At 38.8% G+C, this 26,526-nt stretch overlaps 1 protein-coding gene across 1 annotated transcript; it reads left to right on the plus strand.

The window, feature by feature from the left end:
* The first annotated feature begins 7,631 nt into the window (after nt 1-7,631).
* Nucleotides 7,632-8,653, plus strand: LOC111908756 (uncharacterized). Its single transcript, XM_023904566.1, has 2 exons — nt 7,632-8,255; nt 8,507-8,653. The coding sequence occupies exons 1-2, from the start codon at nt 7,632-7,634 to the stop codon at nt 8,651-8,653; spliced, it is 771 nt and encodes a 256-aa protein (XP_023760334.1).
* The last annotated feature ends 17,873 nt before the right edge of the window (nt 8,654-26,526 follow it).

A 26,526-nucleotide genomic window follows, 5' to 3' on the forward strand; every position in this document is an offset into this window, starting at 1 on the left:
GATGGACTGGCTCAGTCGGTTCGGTGCCATGATTGATTGCGAGGGTCAGCGGGTAGTAGTTCAAACACCAAGCGGGGGAGAACTTATTATTTATGGCGAGGGCACCAGAGTGGGATCATGATTTTGTTCAGCCGCCAGGGCTCGACAGTACATTCAGCACGGGTGTGCGGGTTATCTAGCGTACATGATGGATACACGAGTCAGGAATCAGACATCAGTATCAGAGGTTCCAGTGGTTCGAGAGTTTGCTAATGTGTTTCCGGAGGAGTTGCCAGGGGTACCTCCGGAGCGGCAGGTCGAGTTCCGGATCGACCTGGTTCCAGGTGTGGCTCTGATTGCCAAGGCACCATACTATTTGGCGCCGCCTGAGATGCAGGAGTTGTCATCTCAGTTGTAGGAACTGCTAGGAAAGCAGTTCATTCGTCCGAGCAGTTCTCCATGGGGAGCACCGATCCTCTTCGTCAGGAAGATGGATGGTATGCACCGGATGCGCATCAATTATAGGGAGTTGAACAAGTTAACGGTGAAGAACTGTTATCCACTCCCGAGGATAGACGATCTCTTTGATCAGTTGCAGGGTGCATCTTGGTTTTCCAAGATTGATTTGAGATCAGGGTATCATCAGGTCCGGGTCAGAGAGGAAGACATGGAGAAGACCGCGTTCCAGACTCTTTATGGTCATTACAAGTTCGTGGTGATACTGTTTGGGATCACCAAAGCACCAACAATATTTATGGATCTGATGAATTGGGTCTACAGAGCAATGCTGGATCGCTCGGTCACCATGTTTATAGATGATATCTTGGTGTATTCCAAGACTCGAGAGCAACACGAAGAGCATATCCAGGAGTTGTTGGGAGTTCTGAGACGAGAGCGGCTATATGCCAAGTTCTCGAAATGCGAGTTTTGGTTATGGGAGGTCCAGTTCCTCGGGCACCTCGTTAACCAGGATGGAATTTTGGTCGACCCGGCCAAAATCGACGCAGTCATGCAATGGGAGGTTCCGAAATCTCCCTCGGATATCAAGAGTTTTATGGGATTGGCAGGGTACTACCGGAGGTTCATACAGGATTTCTCCAAGATTGAAATACCCCTCACTCGTTTGACGAGGAAGGGGGTGGATTTCCGGTGGGGCCCTGACCAGTAGGGGGCGTTTGAGAGCCTCCGTCAGCGATTATGTGAGGTTCCAGTTTTGACACTCCCGGAGGGAGTTAAGGATTTTGTGGTGTTCTGTGATGCATCCATCACAGGTTTAGGAGTGGTCCTCAAGAAGAGAGGGCGAGTGATAGCCTACGCATCGCGACAGTTGAAGCCGCATGAGATGAGATACTCGACGCATGATTTGGAGCTGGGAGCGGTGGTGTTCGCTCTCAAGATATGGAGAAATTACCTATATGCGGTCCGTTGTACCGTTTACACAGACCACAAGAGCTTGAGACAAATCATGGACCAGCCGAACCTGAACATGAGGCAGCGCAGGTGGCTGGATGTAGTCAAGGACTACGATTGCGAGATCATTTACCACCCAGGTAAAGGGAATGTGGTTGCGGACGCTCTGAGCCGCAAATCAGCAGGACCTTCTTATACGGTGGTGTGTATGAGGATATCAGTGGATTCCCCACTTGTGAGTTTGATCAGGGAAGCTCATGCAGAGGGCACGCGGCGAGAAAATTGGAAGCTTGAAAGGATTAAGGGTGAGAACACCCGGTTCGTGCAGGATAGGCGTGGGTTGTTGACCCGTTGCGGGCGGGTCTGGGTTCCGATGACCGGTGGGGTCAGATACTTTGTTTTGGAGGAGGCTCATAAGTCTCGCTTCTCCATTCACCCGGGAGCTACCAAGATGTATCGGGATTTACGGTTGAGTTATTGGTGGCCATGTATAAAGCGAGACATCGCATGGTATGTCGAAAGGTGCTTGATCTGCAGAATGGTCAAGGCCGAGCACCAAAGGCCGCATGGTAGGTTGCAGCCTCTGGAGGTTCCCATGTGGAAATAGGAGCAAATCGAGATAGATTTCATCACCAAGCTACCAAAGACGGCTAAGGGCTTTGAAGCTATCTGGGTCATCGTGGATTGATTGACCAAGAGTGCCCACTTTCTAGATATACGAAGAGTTCGTTAGCCAAGAAATTGGTCGAGGTATATATCCGCAAGATCGTTGCTCGCCATGGGGTACCAATTTCTATCATTTCAGATTGTGATGTTAGGTTCACATCCTAATTCTGGCAAAAGTTCCACGAGGAACTGGGCACGTGGCTGCACTTCAGTACAACCTATCATCCACAAACTGACGACCAAAGTGAGCGGACTATACAGACTCTCAAGGATATGTTGAGGGATTGTGTTATCGACTTTGATAGGAGTTGGGACTCCTACCTACCGCTTGTAGAGTTTTCCTAAAACAACAGCTTCCACTCCAGCATAAGTGCCCCACCCTTCGAGATGTTATATGGACGGAGATGTCGCACCCCAGTTTGTTGGGGTGAAGTTGGTCACAGGGTGATGGGCCGAACCAAGGTGGTTCTATAGACTACTGAGAGGATTCAGCAGATTAGACAGTGACTACAAACCGCACTGATCCGGCAGAAGAGTTACGCCGACCGGCGCCGATCTGAGTTGGAATTTCAGGTTGGTGATATGGTACTCCTGAAGGTTTCACCCTGGAAGGGTGTCATCCACTTCAGGAAGAGGGGGAAATTGGGTCGCCGCTTCATTGGGCCATTCAGGGTTATTGCCAGCGTTGGTAAGGTGGCATATAGGTTGGAGCTCCCGGAGGAACTGAGTCAGATCCACAACACCTTCCACGTCTCACAAGTGCGGAAGTGCATCCTGTATGAGGATGCGATAGTTTTGTTGGATGACATTCAGGTCGATGAGCGCTTGAATTACGTGGAGAGACCGGTGACCATTCTTAAGAGAAAGGTGAATATCCTACGAAGCAAGGAAGTGCCTTTGGTAAAGGTACAATGGGAGCAGTGGAGAGGATTTGAGTGGACCTAGGAACTAGAGTCTGAAATGAGATAGCACTACCCGGATCTTTTCGCTGCATCTGACTTCGGGTACGAAGTCTAGGTCAAGTGGGAGAGAGTTGTAACGTCCCGAATCTTGCAAGTATATCTTGAAATCCATTCTTCCTTTTATTAGTTATCATTGTCGGTCCCTAGAGTTGGTTGTGATGGGTCACAAGAAGTATAAGGACTAAAGTTGCATCTTTAGGACTGGAAGTAGTACGTTGAGCGTACATAAGGGTACGCTAAGCGTACTAGGCACGCCCTAGTATGCTGGGCGTACACTCATGTACGCTGGGCGTACTTATGTCCGATGAAAACCCTAATATTTAGGGTTGAGGACTATATAATCACCTTTATGGCTCATTCATTTGCTCATCCCCAGCCTCCATACCTCAGAAAACGTCCCCAAAACGTAAAGTGTGTGAAGAAGTGTGAGTTAGTGTGCATCTTGGACCTTGGAAGTGAAGACATTACTTCAAGGAGCTAGAATAGGAGAGCAAGGCTGTAGATCTGAAGTTGTCTTGTACTATTAAAGCTCCAGAAGGTAAAAAGATTGAGACTTTGTTCTTGCTTGTTTATAGATCTAGACATTTAACTTTATGGAGGTTTTATGGTCCCAAGAGTCCCAAGAAGATGCATGTGATGTTTAGGTGAAATAAACTGTCCTTTCAGAGCTTAGGAAAGGTCCTAAGTGATAAAAATCAATTCCCAAAGGCTAGATTTGTCCCATGCATGAAGTAAGAAGGTCTTAATGGGTTAAGACCATGAGTTAAGGACTTTCTGGAAGTCCAAGGTGATAAAGTCCTGAACTTTATGGTCCCAAGGCGTATTTGGTCGATGGATCTGGAATATGGGCTTAATTGCTTAATTCGTTAAGCCCTTATTAAGATTTTAGTAAAATCCAGCGTACGCCCGGCGTACGGGGTCAACTACCCCGATGGCAGTCAGCGTAGAACGACATTACGCCTAGTGTAACCAGGGAGGTACACTCCGCGTATGCTCTCTGTTTGAGCTCTTGCCATTTGGGCTTAGGGTTTGTGGGCTAAATAGATTTGGGCCTTGTTGGACTCTGCAAAAAGCATATTTTGTGCCAAATTATGTTAATGGATCATGGAGATAGGCCCAATAAGGAGGTTAGGCCCAATTTGGTAAATTGGGCCAATAAAGGACTTTAGTGTATGGACCATCAAGATAAGGACTTGGTGTTGGATCTTGGCCCAACAAAAAGGAATGTACTTTATGTATAATATGGACACTTAGTCAAGGGAGTAATGCCCGGGATCTGGCTATCATGTCCTCCAATGTCTCACATGTTGAAAATCTAACAAACTCCTTGATATCTGGTCTCAGCATGTCGTGGTACCGAATCTTCTTCATCTCATCGTCTGCAGCATATTGGGTTACCAATAAGGCTCTCTTTCAACACTTGGCGGTGATCTCTGCCGCATTCCCAGTTGTCTGGCGTAGGTCCTGAAACTCCCTAGCAAATTGTTACTCCTCAACATGTGGTGCAAAATCTACTCGAAATCGGGTCACAAATTCAAGCCAGGTCATGGACGTAGTAGTTGCTGATCCCAAAGCATATCCAACATCCTCCCACCAATCCTGGCCACGCTCCCTCAGACACCCTGCAATGAACCTCACCGTCGGCTCATCGGGCAGAAGCTCATCATCTGGGCACACTTTCTGTCCGCTATCGACTGCCTGGCAGCAATGTGGTCTTTCCTAAGGACCCCCTTCCCACAACTCTCCGCCATCATCTTCGTAAGAGAATCCCTCTTATACCTTGTAACTACCTCATGAATATAATTACATGTCACTGACACTAGATAATTCTTCAACTGCTAGGTCCTACCCTACGATGCTTTGACTCAAACAAGAGTTGTGAAATAGATTTGAACCTATCCTTCTAAAATTACCTAGTCCCTAAAACATGTAACTTAATGTATTCATTTAATAGTTAACTAACACCATTGTGGTGTTCTAAAAGCACAAATCAAGAAACATTTGAGCATTGTAGCCCAATATAGTGCCTCAGCTGTTAGAGCAAAAAAGTGACCCTCTTAAACTTGGAAATCCGCAATCTTTTTCTGTCAACCGCAACAATCTTTCTGCTACCACAATCAACTTTCTCCCGACCGCAATAAAGTGTCTACCACAGTCTCAAGAAGTGAACCGCAATCTCTTTCTCTCTATGAAGACTTAGTTAAGTCCAACTGATTTAGCGTGATAACCTTTGTTTATCCAATGGACCTTGCATGGCTATACTAGTCAGTATCATTTGTTTATTCTGGATATAACTTTTAGAGGCTCTATAAATAGAGTGCTCATGTTTAGTATCAAACACCTCTTACCACTTCTTCACTACGATCTTTTGATATTTCTCTCTGAAATATAAAGATCACTTTCTCATATCTCTATCTTACTGATCATCATTGAAGATCCTCTTCACTTTAAAATGATCTCACATACTAACTCGTGTTTGAGTGCAAACCATGTTACGAATCAGTTTGGTGTTTACTTGATATAATTTGTCATTTACATTTCCTTTACATTTCGACACTTTACATTTCCACAACTAACAATCTAACAAATCTAACTTATTATTGTTGAGGTTTCATGATCCTTTGAGATTAACTTATTCCGCAACTATAATCTTGCACTAACGTTTGTTCAAGTGCTTCCAAAAGTTCTTCTCTCAACAATTGGTATCAGAGCCAAAGTGGTTGCTTTTAAAACAAAACTCTGATTTTGAAAAGCCTTCTATACCACTGAAGCCTATCTTTAAAAAAAACAAAAAAAAAACAAAGGAAATATAACACAAGCTTTATCATTAAACATTTCCAACAGTGTTGGTGGTTCTAACCGAGCCCCAATACTTTTTGCAAGCAAATATCACCACTAGTCTCAAAGAATGGAGAGGTATCTGAAAAGACTTGGTAGAAATGTGTGGAGATCTGTTGGTGGTTGTCGAGGCCAACACAAATAATAACCCTAAATATTACACACTAAAATAGTGTATAGTGGTAAAGGGATCGAATCCACGGAGATTGGTTCAATTTATAACTCTATGAAAAAATCTCTTTGTAAAAATACTTGTAAAATGACAATAAAAATAAAATGGGGGGTTTTGGTGTTTTGAAATACTTGAAACAAACTAGAATTAACTATGATTTAAATAGACAAATGCAACAAAAATAAGAGTTTGATGTAAAATCAATAAGGGAGAGATGGTTGACTTAAAGTTTCCTCACTTTGACTTTTGATGAACATATCATTAGAATCCAATGGTGCAATACTTTGATTTAAATCCTTAATTTGGCTATAGTAATCCAAGGAGCTTGAGATTACCTAGACTTTTCTTAATTGTTGAAATGGCTAGAGAAGCTCATAACAATTTCCTTAGTCAAAGTCACTAATTCCAAATAGCATGTAATTAGTGAAAGTCAACTAGCATTAAGAACCAAAAAGTCACCAAATCCAAGAGGGGTCAAATGCTTTCACCACCATGTTGGAGGAAATGTTTTTATGAGTGTGTGAAGCAAAAACAACACAAAAATCATTTGTTGCTTGCTAATTTGAAGATCCTTTACTTAATCAAGAAATTAGCCAACTAATCACCACAAACATATTTAAACTCATGAACTAAAACATACAAGTAGTGATAAGATGTTAAAACACAAAACATTCCCATAAAGATTTAAGAACATGTTCATGGATTCTTCAACATTCAACAAAAGTTCAAAGGATTAACCAAAAGTCAACCAAGATTAGTTTAGCCAAGCATGGCTAAACACAAAGAAACAAAGTTAGAGAAATTTGTACCAAACATTAAGCAAGAATCAAGAGGTAAAAATATGATATTCTTCAAGGGTTCTTGGCCTTCAAAAGTCTCCAAAACTCCAGAGAGAATCTTCAAAAATCGGATGTCCAAGAGTATGCAAAAGATGGGCACCAACCTTCCTCAAATAGCTCAAAAGAAGGATTTCCGAAATTGCCCCTGCAGGGCCTTGCGCGACCCGCGTGCTGCTGCGCGGGTGGTACCTGACATAGGCTCCTTTGAGATTTTGGGCCTCTAAAGCATATCCCACTAGCCCAGATCGAATCCAATCACCTCCTAGCTCATTTTCTTCAAGTTTTTCTTCATTTAAAGCCCAATTTGACCTCTCTAAATCCTCCAAAGCTCGTGAACTCGCCCGATTAATAATTTTCATACGCTTGAATGTTCCCCCACATCTTTCAAATTTAAAGCTCAATTCTTCGAAGCCTTCAAGCAATTGACAAGTCCACCCCATGAATCACCTTCATAGCCATCAAGCATGAAATCTCCAATTCCCTTCAAGCCCAATCGCCTCGCAAGAGTGCCGCCCCGCTAGTTTCCAAGAAAATCTGCAATAATGCTCAAGAAACTAGAAAGTACCCCGAAATGGTCATAAAAATAACAAAAGGGAAAATATGCATGAAAGTTAACTAAAATGCGAATGAAATGTACTAAAATAAACTATAAAAATAAGTAAATAAAATGAAGCTATCATCTGTAGAAGAGGGACCTCGTGTTCCAATTCTTACTCCTATTCAAATTGATGTGATCAAGTCCGACTAGGTGGAGGTCAAGCTGTAATGAATCGTCCCACTAAAGATGATCTCGATAAGATGGAAAGTGATGTTATTGCTTTCTATGAAATCTCATGTGGAGTGGCCCCAGACAACTTTGACGTCATTATCAACTGCAAATCAGCCAAAGAAATCTGGGATGTTCTCAAAAACTTATATGAAGGTTCCGAGCAAGCTAAAGACAAGAAACTCACCACTGCACTCAACGAGTTCAACAACTTCAAAGCTCATCCAGGTGAGAGTCTTGAAGACTCATTCAAAAGATTAAATCTTATTTTCACAAAGTTATCAAACGTTGGCACCGTCCAAAGCAATCATGAAACAAACCTTAAGTTTCTCAATGGTTTGGGTAAGCATTGGACTACGGCAAAGATGATTGTCCACGAAGATAAGAAGATTTACACACTATCTCTCTTCAAGTTGTATGGTGAACTTCAGGCACAAGAATCAACCGTGCTAAAAGATTTTGCAGACTTTAGAGGTCCACTTGCCCTCATAGCTCAAACCACACAAAAGAAAACCACCCAATCATTTGACAATTATTCTCTTGCATATGACAACCCACCGCAATCATATGAAGCTGATACAGAATATGATGATGATGAAGAATTTCAAAAGACCATTGCCCTGGTTAGCCAACAATTCAGTAGGCTACCGCCAACCTCATTTCGTAAAAATCGATAGTTTATCAAACCACCCTTCAACCGTAACTTCAATCCTCAAAATAATATTTCCCGATATCCTAGAAACCCTCACCATGATGTTTTTATCAAACCACCCTTCAACCGTAACTTCAATCCAAAGAGGCACCGCAGTCCATCAAGTCAATTGACTCTGGTACCTCAACTGAAGCCAAAAATGATGTTTTTATCTGTCACAAGTGCAACAAAGAAAATCACTTTGCTAAAGACTGCAAAGCAAATGTGGTAAAAGACAAATCATTCTATCTTAGAATGGTTCAGGAGATGGAAGAGAAAGAAAAGGCAAGGGCATACATGGACCAAATTAAGAGGGATCATCAAGTGTAGTCATCCGGAGATGAAGATGAAGATCTTAACAATATCAAGGGCAAAGGAAAAATTTGCATGGTAGCAACTGCTGATGAGGACGGATCAACAAAGTTGGAGAAAAACTACTGCTTCATGGCAAAAGATGAAACTCTCAACATTATCTAACAGGTAAAACTCATGATCCAATCTAATAATTACATCATGCATGATTGTCAACCTTTCTTGGACAAACTTAATGACATTTGTGTTGCCGTCCTTTTAGACTATAACAAGGATTTAGATGAGAAGAACATAGCGTACTAAGAAAATTTTCATGCGAGAGGACGACTAGAAGATAAGAGACTTAAAGTTGCCATGTTAGAAAAGGACCTAGTGTTAGAAAAATATGTCACAAAGTTATGTGAAACTCAGTTAGGAATAGCTTTGAATCAAAGGGATTTAGCCCAAAAAGAAAATGTATGCTTAAACCTTTTAATTGAAAAGTTGTTTAATGAGAGTGAAGCTATTGAAAATCTTGTGAATAATGGGACTATTGATAACACATACAATTGGGACTGGTCCAATGGTTATTCAACTGCAAAGGACTCATCTCTTTGTTTTAACAAGGATCGTCCATATGTCCCTTCGGATCGCGAGTTTCATTTCCCTGTTAATGACAAAACATTTCCCGCAAAAATAAAATGTCACTTCGGTAAACTTCATGATCTGAGTAACAATTGTGTTATTGAAGAGATTCGCCCCGAATCCTCTGATCCAATACCAGTCACTGACACAAATTGCCCCAATTCTCAGACATCTTCGAATGTAGATGAAATAATTGTTTTGGAAGGACCAGAATTAGCCAATGATTGTCCATTTTTACCTTCCATAAAGTGTCCCAACAAAATTTCATCCTTGACATACTCTACGGTAGTCCATTCATCCTTACCCCAGACCACAGTCAAAAGCACAGTGACTATTCAGCCCATCCATCATGAATTACCAATTTAGAATTTTGAATATGGTCACTGTTCACAAAATCTTGAATTTTATAGTTTAGATGATTAAAGTCCTCGTTTTTCAAAACACTCAAAATTTTTCAAGACACCGCAGTTGAAAATTTATGACTACGGTTCTCCAAAAACACACGCAAAATTGGCTTTCAAAGAACATCTCAAGTCTCGAAAAAAAAGCGGGATGATAAATACAAAAACAATTTCAAACATCCCTAGGTTTCAAAGCAAAAGAATTTAGAAAAAACCTATCAATGACAAAAATCTTTCGAAAATCACTGCAGTCAAAGAATCAGACAAAAAGGAGTGTACAGTAACAAAAACTTTTTCAAACTCTCCTGCAAAATCCCAAAAGAAAGTAACATCTTTTCAAAGGTATATTGTTCAAAAGTATTCCTTAAAAGATCGAAAATGGAAAGGTCTTTTGCCAGCTCTTAAATCGCAAAGTCATATCAGTCACTTCTCATGTCAAAACCTAGGAGAAATTCACGTGTAAACACTTTTTCAAGTCCCAAGGTTTCTGCAACCAAAACTCATTCATGGACCGGACAAAAGACTCAAACTACACCCTCCGGACTTAGGTAATCTCCTCCTCGATCGGGTCGAAGCATCTTGATTTTCCTGCCCAATTGATTCTCCACTTCATGTTTGAATTCTTTGAACTTTTCAAACGTTTCAGACTTGTGCTTGATTAAGTAAATATACCCATATCTACTATAATCATCGGTGAAAGTAACATAAAAGCGGTTTGCATCCTTTGTGGCGGATCTAAAGGGTCCACATACATCGGTATGTATGAGATCCAACAAACCCTCACCCCTTTCACACGTACCAGTGAAGGGTGACTTGGTCATCTTTCCAAGCAAATAAGACTCACATGTGTCATCTTCCCTAAGTTCGAATGACTCCAACATTCCATCATTTTGGAGTTGGGCTATGCGCTTCTTGTTGACATGTCCAAGACGACAATGCCACAAACATGCTTTATCCATACTATTGGAAGAATCCATGCATAAAACATCATTTCCTAGGTTATCTACAATCATAACAGTTTCATTAATTCCATTACACGGTATTGCTTCAAAATATAAGACACCATTTAGATAAGCATAAATTGAACCATTCTCATTATTAAAAGAAAATATAAATCCTTGTCTAAACAAACCATGAAATGAAATGATGTGTCTTGCCATATCTGGTGAGTATCAAAAATTATTCAAATCTAAACTTAATCCATTCCTAAGCACTAAAGAATACACTCCAATCTTGGTCACATGCGACGATCTTTTGTTTCCCATGATTAGATTTATTCTTCCACGCTCCACATCCCTATTTCTTCTTAGTCCCTGCAATTCAGAACAAATGTGGTAACCACACCCGGTATCAAGGACCCAAGAAATAGCATGAGATGAATCATTAGATTTAATTGTGTAAATACCTGCAAAAGACGGCTTGATCTTTCCTTCCCTGATGGCTTGCAGGTATTATGGGCAGCTTCTCTTCCAATGCCCTATTTTGTGGCAATGGTGGCACTCTGCCTCCTTTGGGTTAGGGTTGGGTTTAGCAGGATCAACCTTGGTCCCACTAGAAGAGGAACCATCTCGGGACTTTCCCTTGCGGTGGCTCTTAGATGGATCCTTCCTCTTCTTACCCCTTCCCTGCCTAATAGCCAAAACAGGAGCAGCGGGTGGATTGGGAGTTGGTGCAACAGACTTGTCCTTGAGGTTGCTCTCAGCAACCCTTAGGAGACCTTGGAGTTTTCTTAGGGTGACCTCTTCCTTGTTCATGTGGTAGGTCATCCTAAATTGATTGTAACACGGAGGCAAGGAATGAAGTACCATGTCGATAGCCAAATCTTCCCCAAAGTCGACATTCAACTTGCGAAGACGATCGACATACCTTTGCATCTTTTGAAAGTGTACGGTTAGAGAATCACCATGTCCCATTTTAGTGGTGATCATGTTAGTGAAGATCTCGTAACGTTCCTGCCTCGCGTTTTGATGGTATCTCTCCAATAAGTCTTGATGCATCTCGTACGGATACATGTCCTCATAGGACTTTTGGAATTCGGAGTTCATTGTGGCTATCATGATGCAATGAACCTTCGTTGCATCAAGTTCATGAGTCTCAAAAGCAGTCATTTCAGCCGGAGTAGCGACTTCTGGATTGATCTTCTCAAGCTTCTCGTCAAGGACATACTCCTTGTCCTCGTAGCGAGCAATCGTGCGAATGTATCTTATCCATTCGCTAAAGTTCGTTCCATCGAAAGTCACCTTTTGGCGAAGGCTCATTCGCGTGAATGAGCTAGCAGCAGCGTTGTTCGCGTTCGACATCTACAAAAGAAAGGACAAAGTTTGATTAGAATTTGAATCCCTAATTATCACCCAATATGAAAAATTTAGGGCTAGGATCCAACAACATTATTTACACATTAGAAAAGGGATGCCGTAATCCAACATGCAAACAATTTGAAGGTAAGTGAATGACGATTCACTAGTTCTCCACCATGAAAACATAACCTTAAGTTCTAAATGTATTGAGAATTCCTATGTTTCGATGAGATTCATTGAACTTTTCAATGGCATGTTTAAATCTTGATATGCCCCTCTCGTTTGTGGCTGGGATGCCGAGGATCACAAAGTGGGTGTGAAAAACATATTATGGGATCACATCAATTCACTTTTCCTAAAGTAACTAGGATTGGGAATTTGAAAAACATATAGTTACTTTGTATTTAATATTATACTTTTAATGAGGAGATAGATTTGCCCTATCCTACCCGTTCGGATAAGGACCCTCCACCGATTAAGCAAGCGGTGGGTGTGAGTGTACACCCATTAAGCGCCATTTTATAGGCCGCAACCTTATTCCCACCTTATAGACCGGATTCGTGAATGAGGCCTACTAACGGTAAGACTAGCATTTTAATTATACACACACACACACACACATATATATATATATATATATATATATATATATATTAATCTTGTAATATTATATTAGTATAAGGTTGGATTTTAAACTTGTAAAATTCTAGGGTTTGAAATTTAAATTGTCTAAATTAAACTTTTAATCACAAAACATAAATTTCAAAACTTGAGGACAAGTTTTAAACTTTTCAAAACATAAGGGATCAAATAAAAAATAATTTAAATTAATCATTTAATTTCACAATTATCCATATTTGATTTATTTAAACAATTCACTAATTCAATTAAAATAATCAATCAATTATTACATAAGGAAATTATTATTCAATTAATTGCTAAATATCTTTTGTTAGGTCAAGGATATACTTAAATATATGTTAAAATCGGATTTTATATTGACCCATGAAGTTCTTCAACCATATTGCCTCCTTCGACGCTTCGCTCACTGCAATGTACTCTGATTCGCACGTTGAATCAGCTACGGTTTCCTGCTTGGAACTTTTCCAAGTTACTGCTCCTCCATTAAGAGTAAAGACCCAGCCCGACTGCGAAAGGTAGTTGTCCCTGTCGGTTTGGAAACTGGCGTCGCTATACCCTCGCACTTTTAAGTCATCACTCCCCCCGAGGACTAAAAACCATTCCTTGGTCCTCCGAAGGTACTTAAGGATATTCTTGACCACAATCCATTGGGCTCTGCCAGGGTTCCCTTGATATCTACTGATCATGCTCAAAGCAAAGCCTACATCAGGGCGAGTACATGTCATAGCATACATGATTGAGCCAACTACGGAAGCGTATGGTACTCGGCTCACTTCTGCTATCTCGACTTTGGTACTCGGACTTTGAGTCTTACTCAACTTGGCATAACTTTGTATCGGTAATTCTCCCTTCTTCGAATTTTCCATACTAAAACGTTTTAGTACTTTATCTAAGTAAGTGTTCTGACTAAGTCCTATTATTCTCTTACTTCGTTCTCTCACTATCCTTATTCCCAAAATATAGGAAGCCTCTCCGAGGTCCTTCATAGCGAAGCACTTCCCGAGCCAGGACTTAACCTCCTGCAGTGTCGGGACGTCGTTTCCTATGAGTAGTATGTCATCGACATACAAAACGAGGAAGCTAACTATACTCCCACTGGCTTTGACATATACACATGATTCATCTTCGCTTCGTACAAATCCAAACACTTTGACTTTCACATCGAAGCAAAGATTCCATCTGCGAGACGCTTGCTTAATCCCATAAATGGACTTCTCAAGCTTGCACACTCTATTGGGATGCTTCGTATCGAAAAAACCCTCTGGCTGAGGCATGTAAACATCCTCAGCCAACTTTCCATTAAGGAAAGCGGTCTTGACATCCATCTGCCATATCTCATAATCATGAAATGCAGCAATGGCTAGCATTACCCTAATGGACTTTATTTTTGCAACTGGTGAGAAGGTCTCATCATAGTCAACTCCGGGAGTTTGAGTAAAGCCCTTCGCAACCAATCGCGCCTTATATATGTGTACATTTCCATCCACGTCGGTCTTCTTCTTGAAGATCCATTTGCACCCAACGGTCTTACGTCCGAGCACATTATCAACCAAATTCCAAACTTGGTTGTTATACATGGATTGAATCTCGCTGTCCATTGCCTCTTTCCATTTTGCAGACTCCGGGCCTGCCATGGCTTCCTTATAGCTATTAGGTTCATCTAAATTTATTAGTGTACCATCACTAATATACGTGTCCCCTTCGGTAGTAATATGAAAACCATAAAACTGGGGTTGAACTCTAACTCTTTCGGAACGTCTAAGAGGTAAGGACTCGTCAATTGGTTCAACCGGAGTTTCCTCCTCTGGTTGAGCGCCAGCTGTGGAGGTTCATTCATCACTCAATTCTTGAATCTCTTCAAGCTCGATCTGCCTCCCACTGTCGCCTTGGCTTATGAGTTCTCGTTCTCGGAAAACCCCTCTCCTTGCAACGAAGACAACATTGTCATTCGGTCTATAGAAGAGATATCCAAAGGATTTCTGCGGGTAGCCGATGAAAATACATCGCTCACTACGAGGTTCGATCTTGTCGTGAGTATCTCGTCTTACAAAAACCTCGCAACCCCAAACCTTGATATGTGCCAACGAGGGAGCTTTCCCTGTCCACATCTCGTGAGGTGTTTTGGCAACCTTCTTTGTAGGGACTCGGTTAAGGATATGGGCGGTAGTCTTTAAGGAATACCCCCAGAATGAGATAAGTAGTGAAGCACGACTCATCATAGAACAAACCATGTCCAACAAGGTTCGATTACGCCTTTCTTCCACACCATTCAACTGCGGTGTCCTAGGTGGCGTCAATTGCGAAACTATTCCGCATTCTTTGAGATAGTCATGGAATTCAAGACTTAGGTACTCTCCTCCTTGATCGGATCGAAGCATCTTGATTTTCCTACACAACTGATTCTCCACTTCATGTTTGAATTCTTTGAACTTTTCAAACATTTCAGACTTGTGCTTGATTAAGTAAATATACCGATATCTACTATAATCATCGGTAAAATTCACGTAGAAGCGGTTCCCATCCTTTGTGGTTGATCTAAACGGTCCACATACATCGGTATGTATTAAGTCCAATAGACCCTCACCCCTTTCACACATACTCGTGAAGGGTGACTTAGTCATCTTTCCAAGTAAACAAGACTCGCATGTGTCATCTTCCCTAAGGTCGAATGACTCCAACACTCCATCCTTTTGGAGTTGGGCTATGCGCTTCTTGTTGACATGTCCAAGACGATAATGCCACAAACATGCTTTATCCATACTATTGGAAGAATCCATGCATAAAACATCATTTCCTAGGTTATCTACAATCATAACAGTTTCATAAATTCCATTACACGGTATTGCTTCAAAATATAAGACACCATTTAGATAAGCATAAATTGAACCATTCTCATTATTAAAAGAAAATATAAATCCTTGTCTAAACAAACCATGAAATGAAATGATGTGTCTTGCCATATCTGGTGAGTATCAAAAATTATTCAAATCTAAACTTAATCCATTCCTAAGCACTAAAGAATACACTCCAATCTTGGTCACAGGCGACGATCTTCTGTTTCCCATGATTAGATTTATTCTTCCACGCTCCACATCCCTATTTCTTCTTAGTCCCTGCAATTCAGAACAAATGTGGTAACCACACCCGATATCAAGGACCCAAGAAATAGCATGAGATGAATCATTAGATTTAATTGTGTAAATACCTGCAAAAGACGGCTTGATCTTTCCTTCCCTGATGGCTTGCAGGTATTATGGGCAGCTTCTCTTCCAATGCCCTATTTTGTGGCAATGGTGGCACTCTGCCTCCTTTGGGTTAGGGTTGGGTTTAGCAGGATCAACCTTGGTCCCACTAGAAGAGGAACCATCTCGGGACTTTCCCTTGCGGTGGCTCTTAGACGGATCCTTCCTCTTCTTACCCCTTCCCTGCCTAATAGCCAAAACAGGAGCAGCGGGTGGATTGGGAGTTTGTGCAACAGACTTGTCCTTGAGGTTGCTCTCAGCAACCCTTAGGAGACCTTGGAGTTTTCTTAGGGTGACCTCTTCCTTGTTCATGTGGTAGGTCATCCTAAATTGATTGTAACACGGAGGCAAGGAATGAAGTACCATGTCGATAGCCAAATCTTCCCCAAAGTCGACATTCAACTTGCGAAGACGATCGACATACCTTTGCATCTTTTGCAAGTGTACGGTTAGAGAATCACCATGTCCCATTTTAGTGGTGATCATGTTAGTGAAGATCTCGTAACGTTCCTGCCTCGCGTTTTGATGGTATCTCTCCAATAAGTCTTGATGCATCTCGTACGGATACATGTCCTCATAGGACTTTTGGAATTCGGAGTTCATTGTGGCTATCATTATGCAATGAACCTTCGTTGCATCAAATTCATGAGTCTCAAAAGCAGTCATTTCAGCCGGAGTAGCGACTTCTGGATTGATCTTCTCAAGCTTCTCGTCAAGGACATACTCCTTGTCCTCGTAGCGAGCAATCGTGCGAATGTATCTTATCCATTCGCTAAAGTTCGTTCCATCGAAAGTCACCTTTTGGCGAAGGCTCATTCGCGTGAATGAGCTAGCAGCAGCGTTGTTCGCGTTCGACATCTACAAAAGAAAGGACAAAGTTTGATTAGAATTTGAATCCCTAATTATCACCCAATATGAAAAATTTAGGGCTAGGATCCAACAACATTATTTACACATTAGAAAAGGGATGCCGTAATCCAACATGCAAACAATTTGAAGGTAAGTGAATGACGATTCACTAGTTCTCCACCATGAAAACATAACCTTAAGTTCTAAATGTATTGAGAATTCCTATGTTTCGATGAGATTCATTGAACTTTTCAATGGCATGTTTAAATCTTGATATGCCCCTCTCGTTTGTGGCTGGGATGCCGAGGATCACAAAGTGGGTGTGAATAACCATGCAAGTCTACACGGTGCCTTCATTGTTACAATCACCTATTTGATGTGCCGGTAAACCACACACACTCCACCGAACTATGATAAACAATGAATAACCCTTTGCCACCTTTGCTTAGAACCAATTAGTGTGCCGGTAAACCACACACGCTCCACTAACTTCTTAGCAAGGGTGCAAAGTGTAATTTCATGGGATCGCATCAATTCACTTTTCCTAAGGTAACTTGGATTGGGAATTTGAAAAACATGTAGTCACTTTGTATTTAATATTATACTTTTAATGAGGATATAGAGTTGCCCTATCCTACCCGTTCGGCTAAGGACCCTCCACCGATTAAGCAAGCGGTGGGTGTGAGTGTACACCCATTAAGCGTCATTTTATAGGCCGCAACCTTATACCCACCTTATAGATCGGCTTCGTGAATGAGACCTAGTAACGGTAAGACTAGAATTTTAATTATACACACACACATATATATATATATATATATATATATATATATATATATATATATATATATATTAATCTTGTAATATTATATTAGTATAAGGTTGGATTTTAAACTTGTAAAATTCTAGAGTTTGAAATTTAAATTGTCTAAGTTAAACTTTTAATCACAAAACATAAATTTCAAAACTTTAGGACAAGTTTTAAACTTTTCAAAACATAAGGGATCAAATAACAATTAATTTAAATTAATCATTTAATTTCACAATTATCCATATTTGATTTATTTAAACAATTCACCAATTCAATTAAAATAATCAATCAATTATCACATAAGGAAATTATTATTCAATTAATTAGCAAATATCTTTTGTTAGGTCAAGGATATACTTAAATATATGTTAAAATCGGATTTATATTGACCCATAAAGATAAAGACAAGTTTCCATAAGATAAATAGCAAGAAATCTCGAAACTAGCTCCTTCCGACGCTCGAACTCGCCGAGTACCACAATGGACTCGCCGAGTTGAGGCCTACTCGCGGAGTACACTATGGTACTCGCCGAGTTCATCAGGTAGAAGGACAAAAAACGATTTCGCAATCAACAATCAAGCAACTAATGCATCAATTCAATAGAAACCAATCAAGGCTCTGATACCACTGATGGGTTTAAGTCATAAGAACATTCCTATGTGCACATACAAACCCTAATGCTTCGATCTAGGTTTCTCTAATTGAACATGCAATGTATCCAAGACTTTGATTGATAGATCTAGTGTAAACATTCAAATCATAACATATGAAATCCGATCTAAAGGATTACCTTGAATTTCTTGCTTGAATCTTCTTGTCCTTGGAGCTTAGAGTCACAATTGTCACTCCTCTAATGGCTTACAAACACCAACTAGCAAAAGGATGATAAGAGAGAGAGAGAGAGAGAGAGAGATAGAGGGAGAGAAATCGGCCAGGGTTTCTTCAGATGCAAGAGTGCCGATTTCCTTCACCCAAAGGGTCTATATATACTAGTGAGCTAGCTTCCTAGGGTTTCACCCTTAAAACCCTAATTAGATAACTTAGGCCCTACGCAATACAACCTCCTTAATGATAAGCCTTGGAAGATTTCTAGGCTCTTCCAAACCCTAAAATCGTCCACCCCTTATCCATAAGGAATTACATCCCAAAATACAACTATCATACAATTGACAGTTTATGCCCCTTTATTCAATTAATCTCTTTAAGTCACCAAATTAATCCCTAATTAATTTATGACTTATATTAATCAAATAACAATATTATTATTCCTTATATTATTCTCATAATATATTAAAAATATTTCTTCTCTCATTATAAATCATCCTATCAAGTTGCTATGGTGAAGGCAACCTAAAAGGACCATGCACAACTGGGTCAAATACTTGCCAAATATAGTTGCAACCTTAGATACTATTCCAACAGTAATTGTTGGATTAGTGTCTAAGTCCATAACTATTTTGGTATGTACTTGACCCGATGGTGCATGGTCCTTTTGGGTTGCCTTCACCAAAGCAACTTGGTAGGATGAATTATGGAGAGAAAGGATTAAATATGATTTATTAATATATTATGAGAATAATATATTAAAGGAGAAATCATATTGTTTAATTAATATTAGTCAAGAATTAATAAGAATTAAGTTTGTGACTAAAAGACATTAATTAAACTTAAGGGACTAGAACTGTCAGTTGTATGATAGTTGAATATTGAGCTAATGGACTCCATATTAAAGGGGTGGACGAAATCTATGGGGAAACCCATTAGAAATCGTCCTAGGCCTTTAAGGAAGGAGTCCATGGGTTGCTTAGGGCTTAAGCATCCAAATTAGGGTTTCCTTCTTAGATAACCCTAATAACCTCTCTATTTAAAGGACCCTTATGGCTCAAAAACGTTGTGAACTGGTTGTCTAGGATTTCCACACGTTTTGGGCAGCCTCCTTCTCTTCTCTTCTTCATCCTCTTGCTCTTGGTGTTTGTGAACCATTAGAGGAGTGACATTTGTGACTCTAAGCTTTTTAAAGTCATTACAAGGAGGATTTGAGATTGTTATTGCAACATAACAATCAAGGTATGATCTAAACCCTAATTCATATGTTATATTGATTATCATATGCTAGATCTAGGGTTTAAAGTCTTGGATAAATTGCATGTACAATAGAGAAACCTAGATCCAAGCATTAGGTTTTGTATGAGCACATAATATGTTCTTATAGCCAAAACCCATTAGTGGTATCAGAGACTTGATTGGTTTCTATTGTATTGATGCCTTGTTAACTTGTTCATGCTTGAAAAATTCGATTTTGGTGAGTCTGCCTAATGAACTCGGCGAGTCCCATTGTGGACTCGGCGAGTAGGCCCCTACTCGGCGAGTCCATAGGGGTACTCGGCGAGTTCGAGCGTCAGAAAGAGGGGATTTCGGGATTTCTTGTTGTTTTTCTCATGGATACTTGCCTTATCTGTTTTAGATCATTAAAATCCGATTTTATACATATTTATGAGCATATCCTTGATTAAACAAAAGATAATTACCAATTGATTAGATAATAACTTCCTTATATGATTAAAGTTGGATTATTTGTATTAATTGGGTAACTTATTTTGCAAGAAATTGAAATTAGGTCAAATATAGATAATGATGAAATTAATTGTTTAATTTATATTATTTGTTATTTGATCCTTGTGTTATGAAAAGTTTCATTTTTTCCCCTTTAGGTTTTACAGTTTACATTTGAACTCAAAAGTTTTGTTTTGAAATTTAAATAGTTGAAACCCTAATGTTTTGAAAAGGTTTCAAAACTTGCCCTCAAGTTTTGGAATTTAAATTTTTGATTAAAAGTTTAATTTTGATGTATATTTAAGTTCTAAACCCTAATGTTTTGAAATGTTTCAAAACTTGCCCTCAAGTTTTGGAATTTAAAAGTTGATTAAAGGTTTAATTTAGGAATGTTAAATTCTAAAACCTTAGTATTGTTTTGAAAAGTTTATATCACACCCTTATGGTTTTATTAATTAATTAAGGTGTATAATTAAAAGAGGTTTAATAAATCCATAAAAGTTTTGGTTTACAATTTAATTGAATTAAATGCATAATTGTTAAAATTGACCACCTAGTATTTTAAAAGTGTAAAATACACCCTATACTATATATAATATTAAAAGTCTAACATTATATATATATATATATATATATATATATATATATATATATATATATATATATATATATATATATATATGTATGTATGTATGTATGTATGTATGAGTAAAAGTCAGTCTTACCGTTAGTGGGCCTCATTCACGAAGCTAGTCTATAAGGGGTGTTTAAGAAAATTGCCTATAAAATGGCGATTGAATGGGTATCCACTATTACCCACCGCACTCTTGACTAGTGGAGGGTCGTTAGCCAAACGGGTAGGATAGGACAAAACCTCCCATTATAAGTATAATGAAGTACAAAAGTAACTAAATGTTTTACAAATTCCCAATTTTAGTTACTTTAGGCAAAAGTGAATTGATGCAATTCCATGAAATTACACTTTGTACCCTTGCGAAGACGTTAGTGGAGCGTGTGTGGTTTACCAGCACACTAAATGGTTCTAAGCAAAGGTAGCAAAGGGTGACTCAATCTTTTTCATAGTTCGGTGGAGCGTGTGTGGTTAACCGGCACATCGAATAGGTGACTGTAACATGTGGGGGCACCATGTAAGTTTGCATGGTTATTCACACCCGCTTTGTGATCCTCGGCATCCCAGTCACAAACTCGAGGGGCCTATTGAGATTTAAACATGCCATTGAAAAGTTCAATGAATCTCAAAGTATCTAGAGTTTTCATAGATTTAGAACTTAAAATTTCTTTTTCGTTTTTCATGGTGGAAATTAGTGAATCGTCATTCACTTATCTGCAAATATTCTGCAACTCGATTACGGCATCCCTTTTCTAGGTTGTAGCATATTGTGTTGGGTCCTAGCCTTAATATCTCATTTGGGTGATTTATTAAGGACTCAATCAATCAACTAACTTGAATTTGTTTTCTCCCGTTTTTGTAGATGTCAAAGTACGACAACTATGGCCTTCCCAGATCCCATGGAACAAGCTTTCCACATGAAGATGATATTCCACGATTCGATTGAGGAACAAGAAATCATGCTTCACTTCCTCCACCTCCTCTAATTATTCTCCCTAACCCACAAGATCGAAGAATTGAAAGGTTCAATGTCACTAAAGCCCTATTGGAAATGAAACATGAAGATGGTAAACCCATGTGTGCCCACGTTCTAGGAATGAAATCACACATCGATAGGTTGATAATGTTGGGTGCGTCATTCCCTGATAAGTTGGTTGTGAACTGGGTTCTGCAGTCACTTCCTGAATCATCTAATGAGTTCAAAAGAAAGTATTATATGATGGATCATGACGAAAACCTCATTGACCTAACTTACATGCTCATTGCTGTTGAATCAGAAATGATTTGGCAAAGCAATGGAGCATATTTGTTGGGAAAATCAACCAACCATGCTTCCGAGGATGTTCTAGGAGAACCGACCTATGTTTGCTGCTAAGAGAAAGGGCGTTGGATACAAGTCTGCCATAAGAGCCTGAAGAGTACAGACGATGGGAGAGTCAAAGAGTATGGTTGTGCTTCAGGTAAAGTCCACTATCTAACTCCATTAAGTTCCTATTCGTTGATTCTTAATACATAATGTGATGAGATTACATTTGAATGTTTTGCAGGATCAGTGAAAAGAGAGAAAGCTTGATGGAAAAGCAAGATGAGTCTAATCACAAAGAAATGGATCTCGATCGCATGGACTTGAAGATTAGATTTTGAGCTTAGAAAGTTATGATAGAATTGTTAGGAATATTTAACTACATAGTTTTTCTATTGATTTTGCATTGTAAGGACAAATGTTTTCTGCTGCTTTTATGAATAAAATAAATGTTGTTTTGACTCATTTATTTATTTATTTATTTCCTTGCAATGAAATCATGAAAAATTGATGTTCGCATATTTCTACAACAAATGGATGAGATTCTCAATTATGTTATTTATGGAAATGTCAAGAAGTTACCAAATAGGGAGAGTTTCTCATCGCCCAGGTTTCAAGTGGACAGAAACTTGGAATCATGCAACTTGGTTGCGCGATGAATGAGAAATTTCATATTTGGAAATTAGACTAATTCGTTGACAATGTGTCAAGTGAAGGACTAGGAGATCGAATACAGAAAGTTGTGTGTTAATCAAGTCTACCACAAGAATAACAAAGATATTCGTCATGATTTACTAAAAGTTTAGTAAATATGATTATACTTATAAGATTAAGCATAATTCTGAATTGATTGAAAAAGTTTAAATCAATAGCAAAATGAATAAGAAGAATCAAGTAGGCAGAAAGATAAAAGTTTCTCTATTCTAAGAAGAAGGGAGAGTACCTTTTATTATGTTTTTATGATAGGTCTTAATGATTAAGAACCATATCTCAATTGATCCTCAAAGTGAGTCTTAGTGAATTTTATGTCTAAGAAGAGGAATCGAGAATTGAAGAAATGGTTAAATCAAGAAGCCAATCATACTTCATTCCAAAACAAGTCTTAGAGTTAAGATTGTGATATTGAGTGACAAGTCTTAAGAAGGTTTATAACATTCATCAAATGTAGAATTTGGAAAAAGGTTTTCTTATTCTTGTACATTTGAAATTGGTAAGTTGTGATGACTTGAATAAGACAAAGACCAACTAGGACCAATTTATGAAATGTTTTGATAAAGGCTACACTAACTCTTGAATAGTTGTTTGTCGAGAAATGTTTATTGACAAGAGAATCTTATATGTCAAGGAGTCAGTGGGAGTCTCAATGTTCTTGAAAAGGTTTCAAGAACAAATCAAAATAAACCTTATCGATCATCACTGACACACGAGTTGAGGTTCACAACCTATCGTGTTGGCACTATCTTGTTTCTATGTCGTTCCAATTGTGTTAATTATGCATGTGGGTCATATGAGTTCTCATTTGAATGCATAAAAGGTAAGGACCTTGATCAATGAAAAGTACATTGATAGGAAAGGGTGAGTTGCTTAACTACTTGGAAGACATGGTGGGCAGTTGTGTTACCATAAGGCAAGAAATCAAGATTGAGAAGGTTCGGTCCATATGAGTTTGGATTTGTCGCAAACTTTGGTTTTGACAAATTCACATGGATAGGAACACATACACCATTAAAATCTAAGTGTCATAAGATTCCCTCCTTCATGAAAATGACTGTGAGGAAATGCTTTCACTAAAAGAGATTTTAAGAAGATAGTGATTGTGATAATTGGATTCTCGAATTCGATTATGGTTACGGTATCCTTTTCCATGATTCGAATTATGAGATTTGGCAATTAGTCTAAATTGTTTAAGACATACATATAAACTATCTAAGGCAAAGGTGTATAAGTTTAAGAAGCCTTGATAAAATATTATCAAAGCATTGGGTATTAGAAATATGAACTTAAAGAAATTCAATTGGCATTGTTTTTCTGAAAGTTAAGTTGTTTCTGAATACATGTCAAAGCTAGTGGGAGCATAAGTTTTATGTTTGTAATAATCATCGTGATAGTGGGAGAATAAATGTTATGATTGCATGATTATTAAGGCAATTATTGCAAGTTAGCAATGTTAATTATAGAAAACAAGAGTCATACTTTGCAAAGTTGTAAGGGTTGAATAGTTGTTTTGCTATAATTAAGGGAGAGAATATTATGCTTCATTTCAAATCTAAAGGCTTAGGTTGTGGAATGTTAATAAACTTAGTCAAGGATACATAGTGTGTTCTTAAATTTCGATCATGATTACGACATTCCTCTTCATAGTTCGAATTATGAGAACGTAGCACATAAAATATTATGGCAGAAGATTGATAAAGTATCAAATCTATATGTAAGACATTATGCATTGTGTCCCATACGCTTCGGGTATAGGATCGATTGTAAATGCTATAATATTTGACCATTCTAAATTTTTTTTTTCAAATGTCTAGCGCATTAAGAGGGAAAAAGGACAAGAATCGGTTTTGACTAAGATAATTAGACAACTATCAAAGGACAATCCAAAGTTCGCCGAGGATTGGTCGCTTGTGAGTAGTTGGAAGTATAGTATTGGATGGACCATATTGACATAATTATGAATATATAAGATTCTATTGAGAATGAGTTGTCATATGGTAAGTATGGAAAGGTTTCCATATTGGGAGTTGGATATTGAAAATCTATGTCTAGATTAGAAACTTTTATGCAAAAGGATGTTCAAAGGAATGTACTTTGAGTGAGAGAAATTACATCTATGGAATTGTCTTGTAACAATTTCCGATAGAGGACTTTGTAATTGCATTGGCAATAGTCACTGTGACTTTTGTGCTATGGCATTACGAAAGGATCATTGCATAAAATGTTAGAATCTAGCATATTCCATAAGTGTCAAGAATTTGATATTCTTTCATTTGTGAAAAGGATTAAGAGTTGTGAAATGAGTATGATTAGAAATGTGTTCATTTGATCTATTTCACAAAGTAAGAACCATAGGTAAACATTGGGTGCATGCTAAGAGCATAGGACAAGTGTTGTAATTCAAGTAAGAAGTTGATTACCCGAAACAACAAATAATGAGTAATCGATATGGTGATAAATAAAAGGTGTTTTATTTATACTCAAAGGTTTGAGGCCATATGGGATTAGTATTATTCTTGAGTTTCACTTTGCATGTTTTGACTTCCTGAATAATTTAATTGGTTGAGAACAGTCAAATTATTCAAACGGACCACAGTCGTTCATATGTTGGAAGTAGATATGAATGAAGACTGTCGTGAATTGGTGTGTGGATTGTCTTAAGTGTATTAGACATAAGCAAATGTTTGCTGCAACGTTCATGAGTGCTTATGAATATGATTTGAGCATTGGATTAAACCCAAGCTCACTTGGATCACTCCATGAATTGTATCACGAGTGATTGGTGAGACGATAACATCTTATATTCTTGAAACCGAGATGTGTGAGTTGTATCTTGCAAATCGGTTGCACATTGATAATATGTAAATGCACCAGTAACTTGGTGTTATAAAACATATTGTTGTGTGTGATTCGGTGAGTGAGTGAAAACGAGCATTGAGTCAAAGTTTATCTGTTCCTTTTATCCAAAGTAGGATAAAAGTGATATCTGTGGGCTCCTCGATGATTTAGTGATGGCACCTAAGCGTTTGGCCAAGCCGGGACTAAATTGATGTGTTCAATTGTAGTCTGTTGTTAGTCACCATAAATTGGAAATCGGGAAACAACAAATAGACAGAAAGAATGAGTTAAATCCATGTCTCAGTCTATACGATATCTAGAATGGAGGAATATATGATCCCTTATCTAAAGGACACGCGTATTTGATAGGATCAGAGTTGACAGCGGCTTTAGAAAGCTACGATTGCAGATCAGGATCTGAAGTCATACGCAGAATAGTTATTAGACTTATCCAAGTGGGAGATTGTTGGATTAGTGTCTAAGTCCATAACTATTTTGGTATGTACTTGACCCGATGGTGCATGGTCCTTTTGGGTTGTCTTCACCAAAGCAACTTGATAGGATGAATTATGGAGAGAAAGGATTAAATATGATTTATTAATATATTATGAGAATAATATATTAAAGGAGAAATCATATTGTTTAATTAATATTAGTCAAGAATTAATAAGAATTAAGATTGTGACTAAAAGACATTAATTAAACTTAAGGGACTAGAACAGTCAATTGTATGATAGTTGAATATTGAGCTAATGGACTCCATATTAAAGGGGTGGACGAATTCTATGGGGAAACCCATTAGAAATCGTCCTAGGCCTTTAAGGAAGGAGTCCATGGGTTGCTTAGGGCTTAAGCATCCAAATTAGGGTTTCCTTCTTAGATAACCCTAATAGCCTCTCTATTTAAAGGACCCTTATGGCTCAAAAACGTGGTGAACTGGTTGTCTAGGGTTTCCACACGTTTTGGGAAGCCTCTTTCTCTTCTC

Source organism: Lactuca sativa, chromosome 9 (assembly GCF_002870075.4).
Source record: "Lactuca sativa cultivar Salinas chromosome 9, Lsat_Salinas_v11, whole genome shotgun sequence".
NCBI lineage: Eukaryota > Viridiplantae > Streptophyta > Magnoliopsida > Asterales > Asteraceae > Lactuca > Lactuca sativa.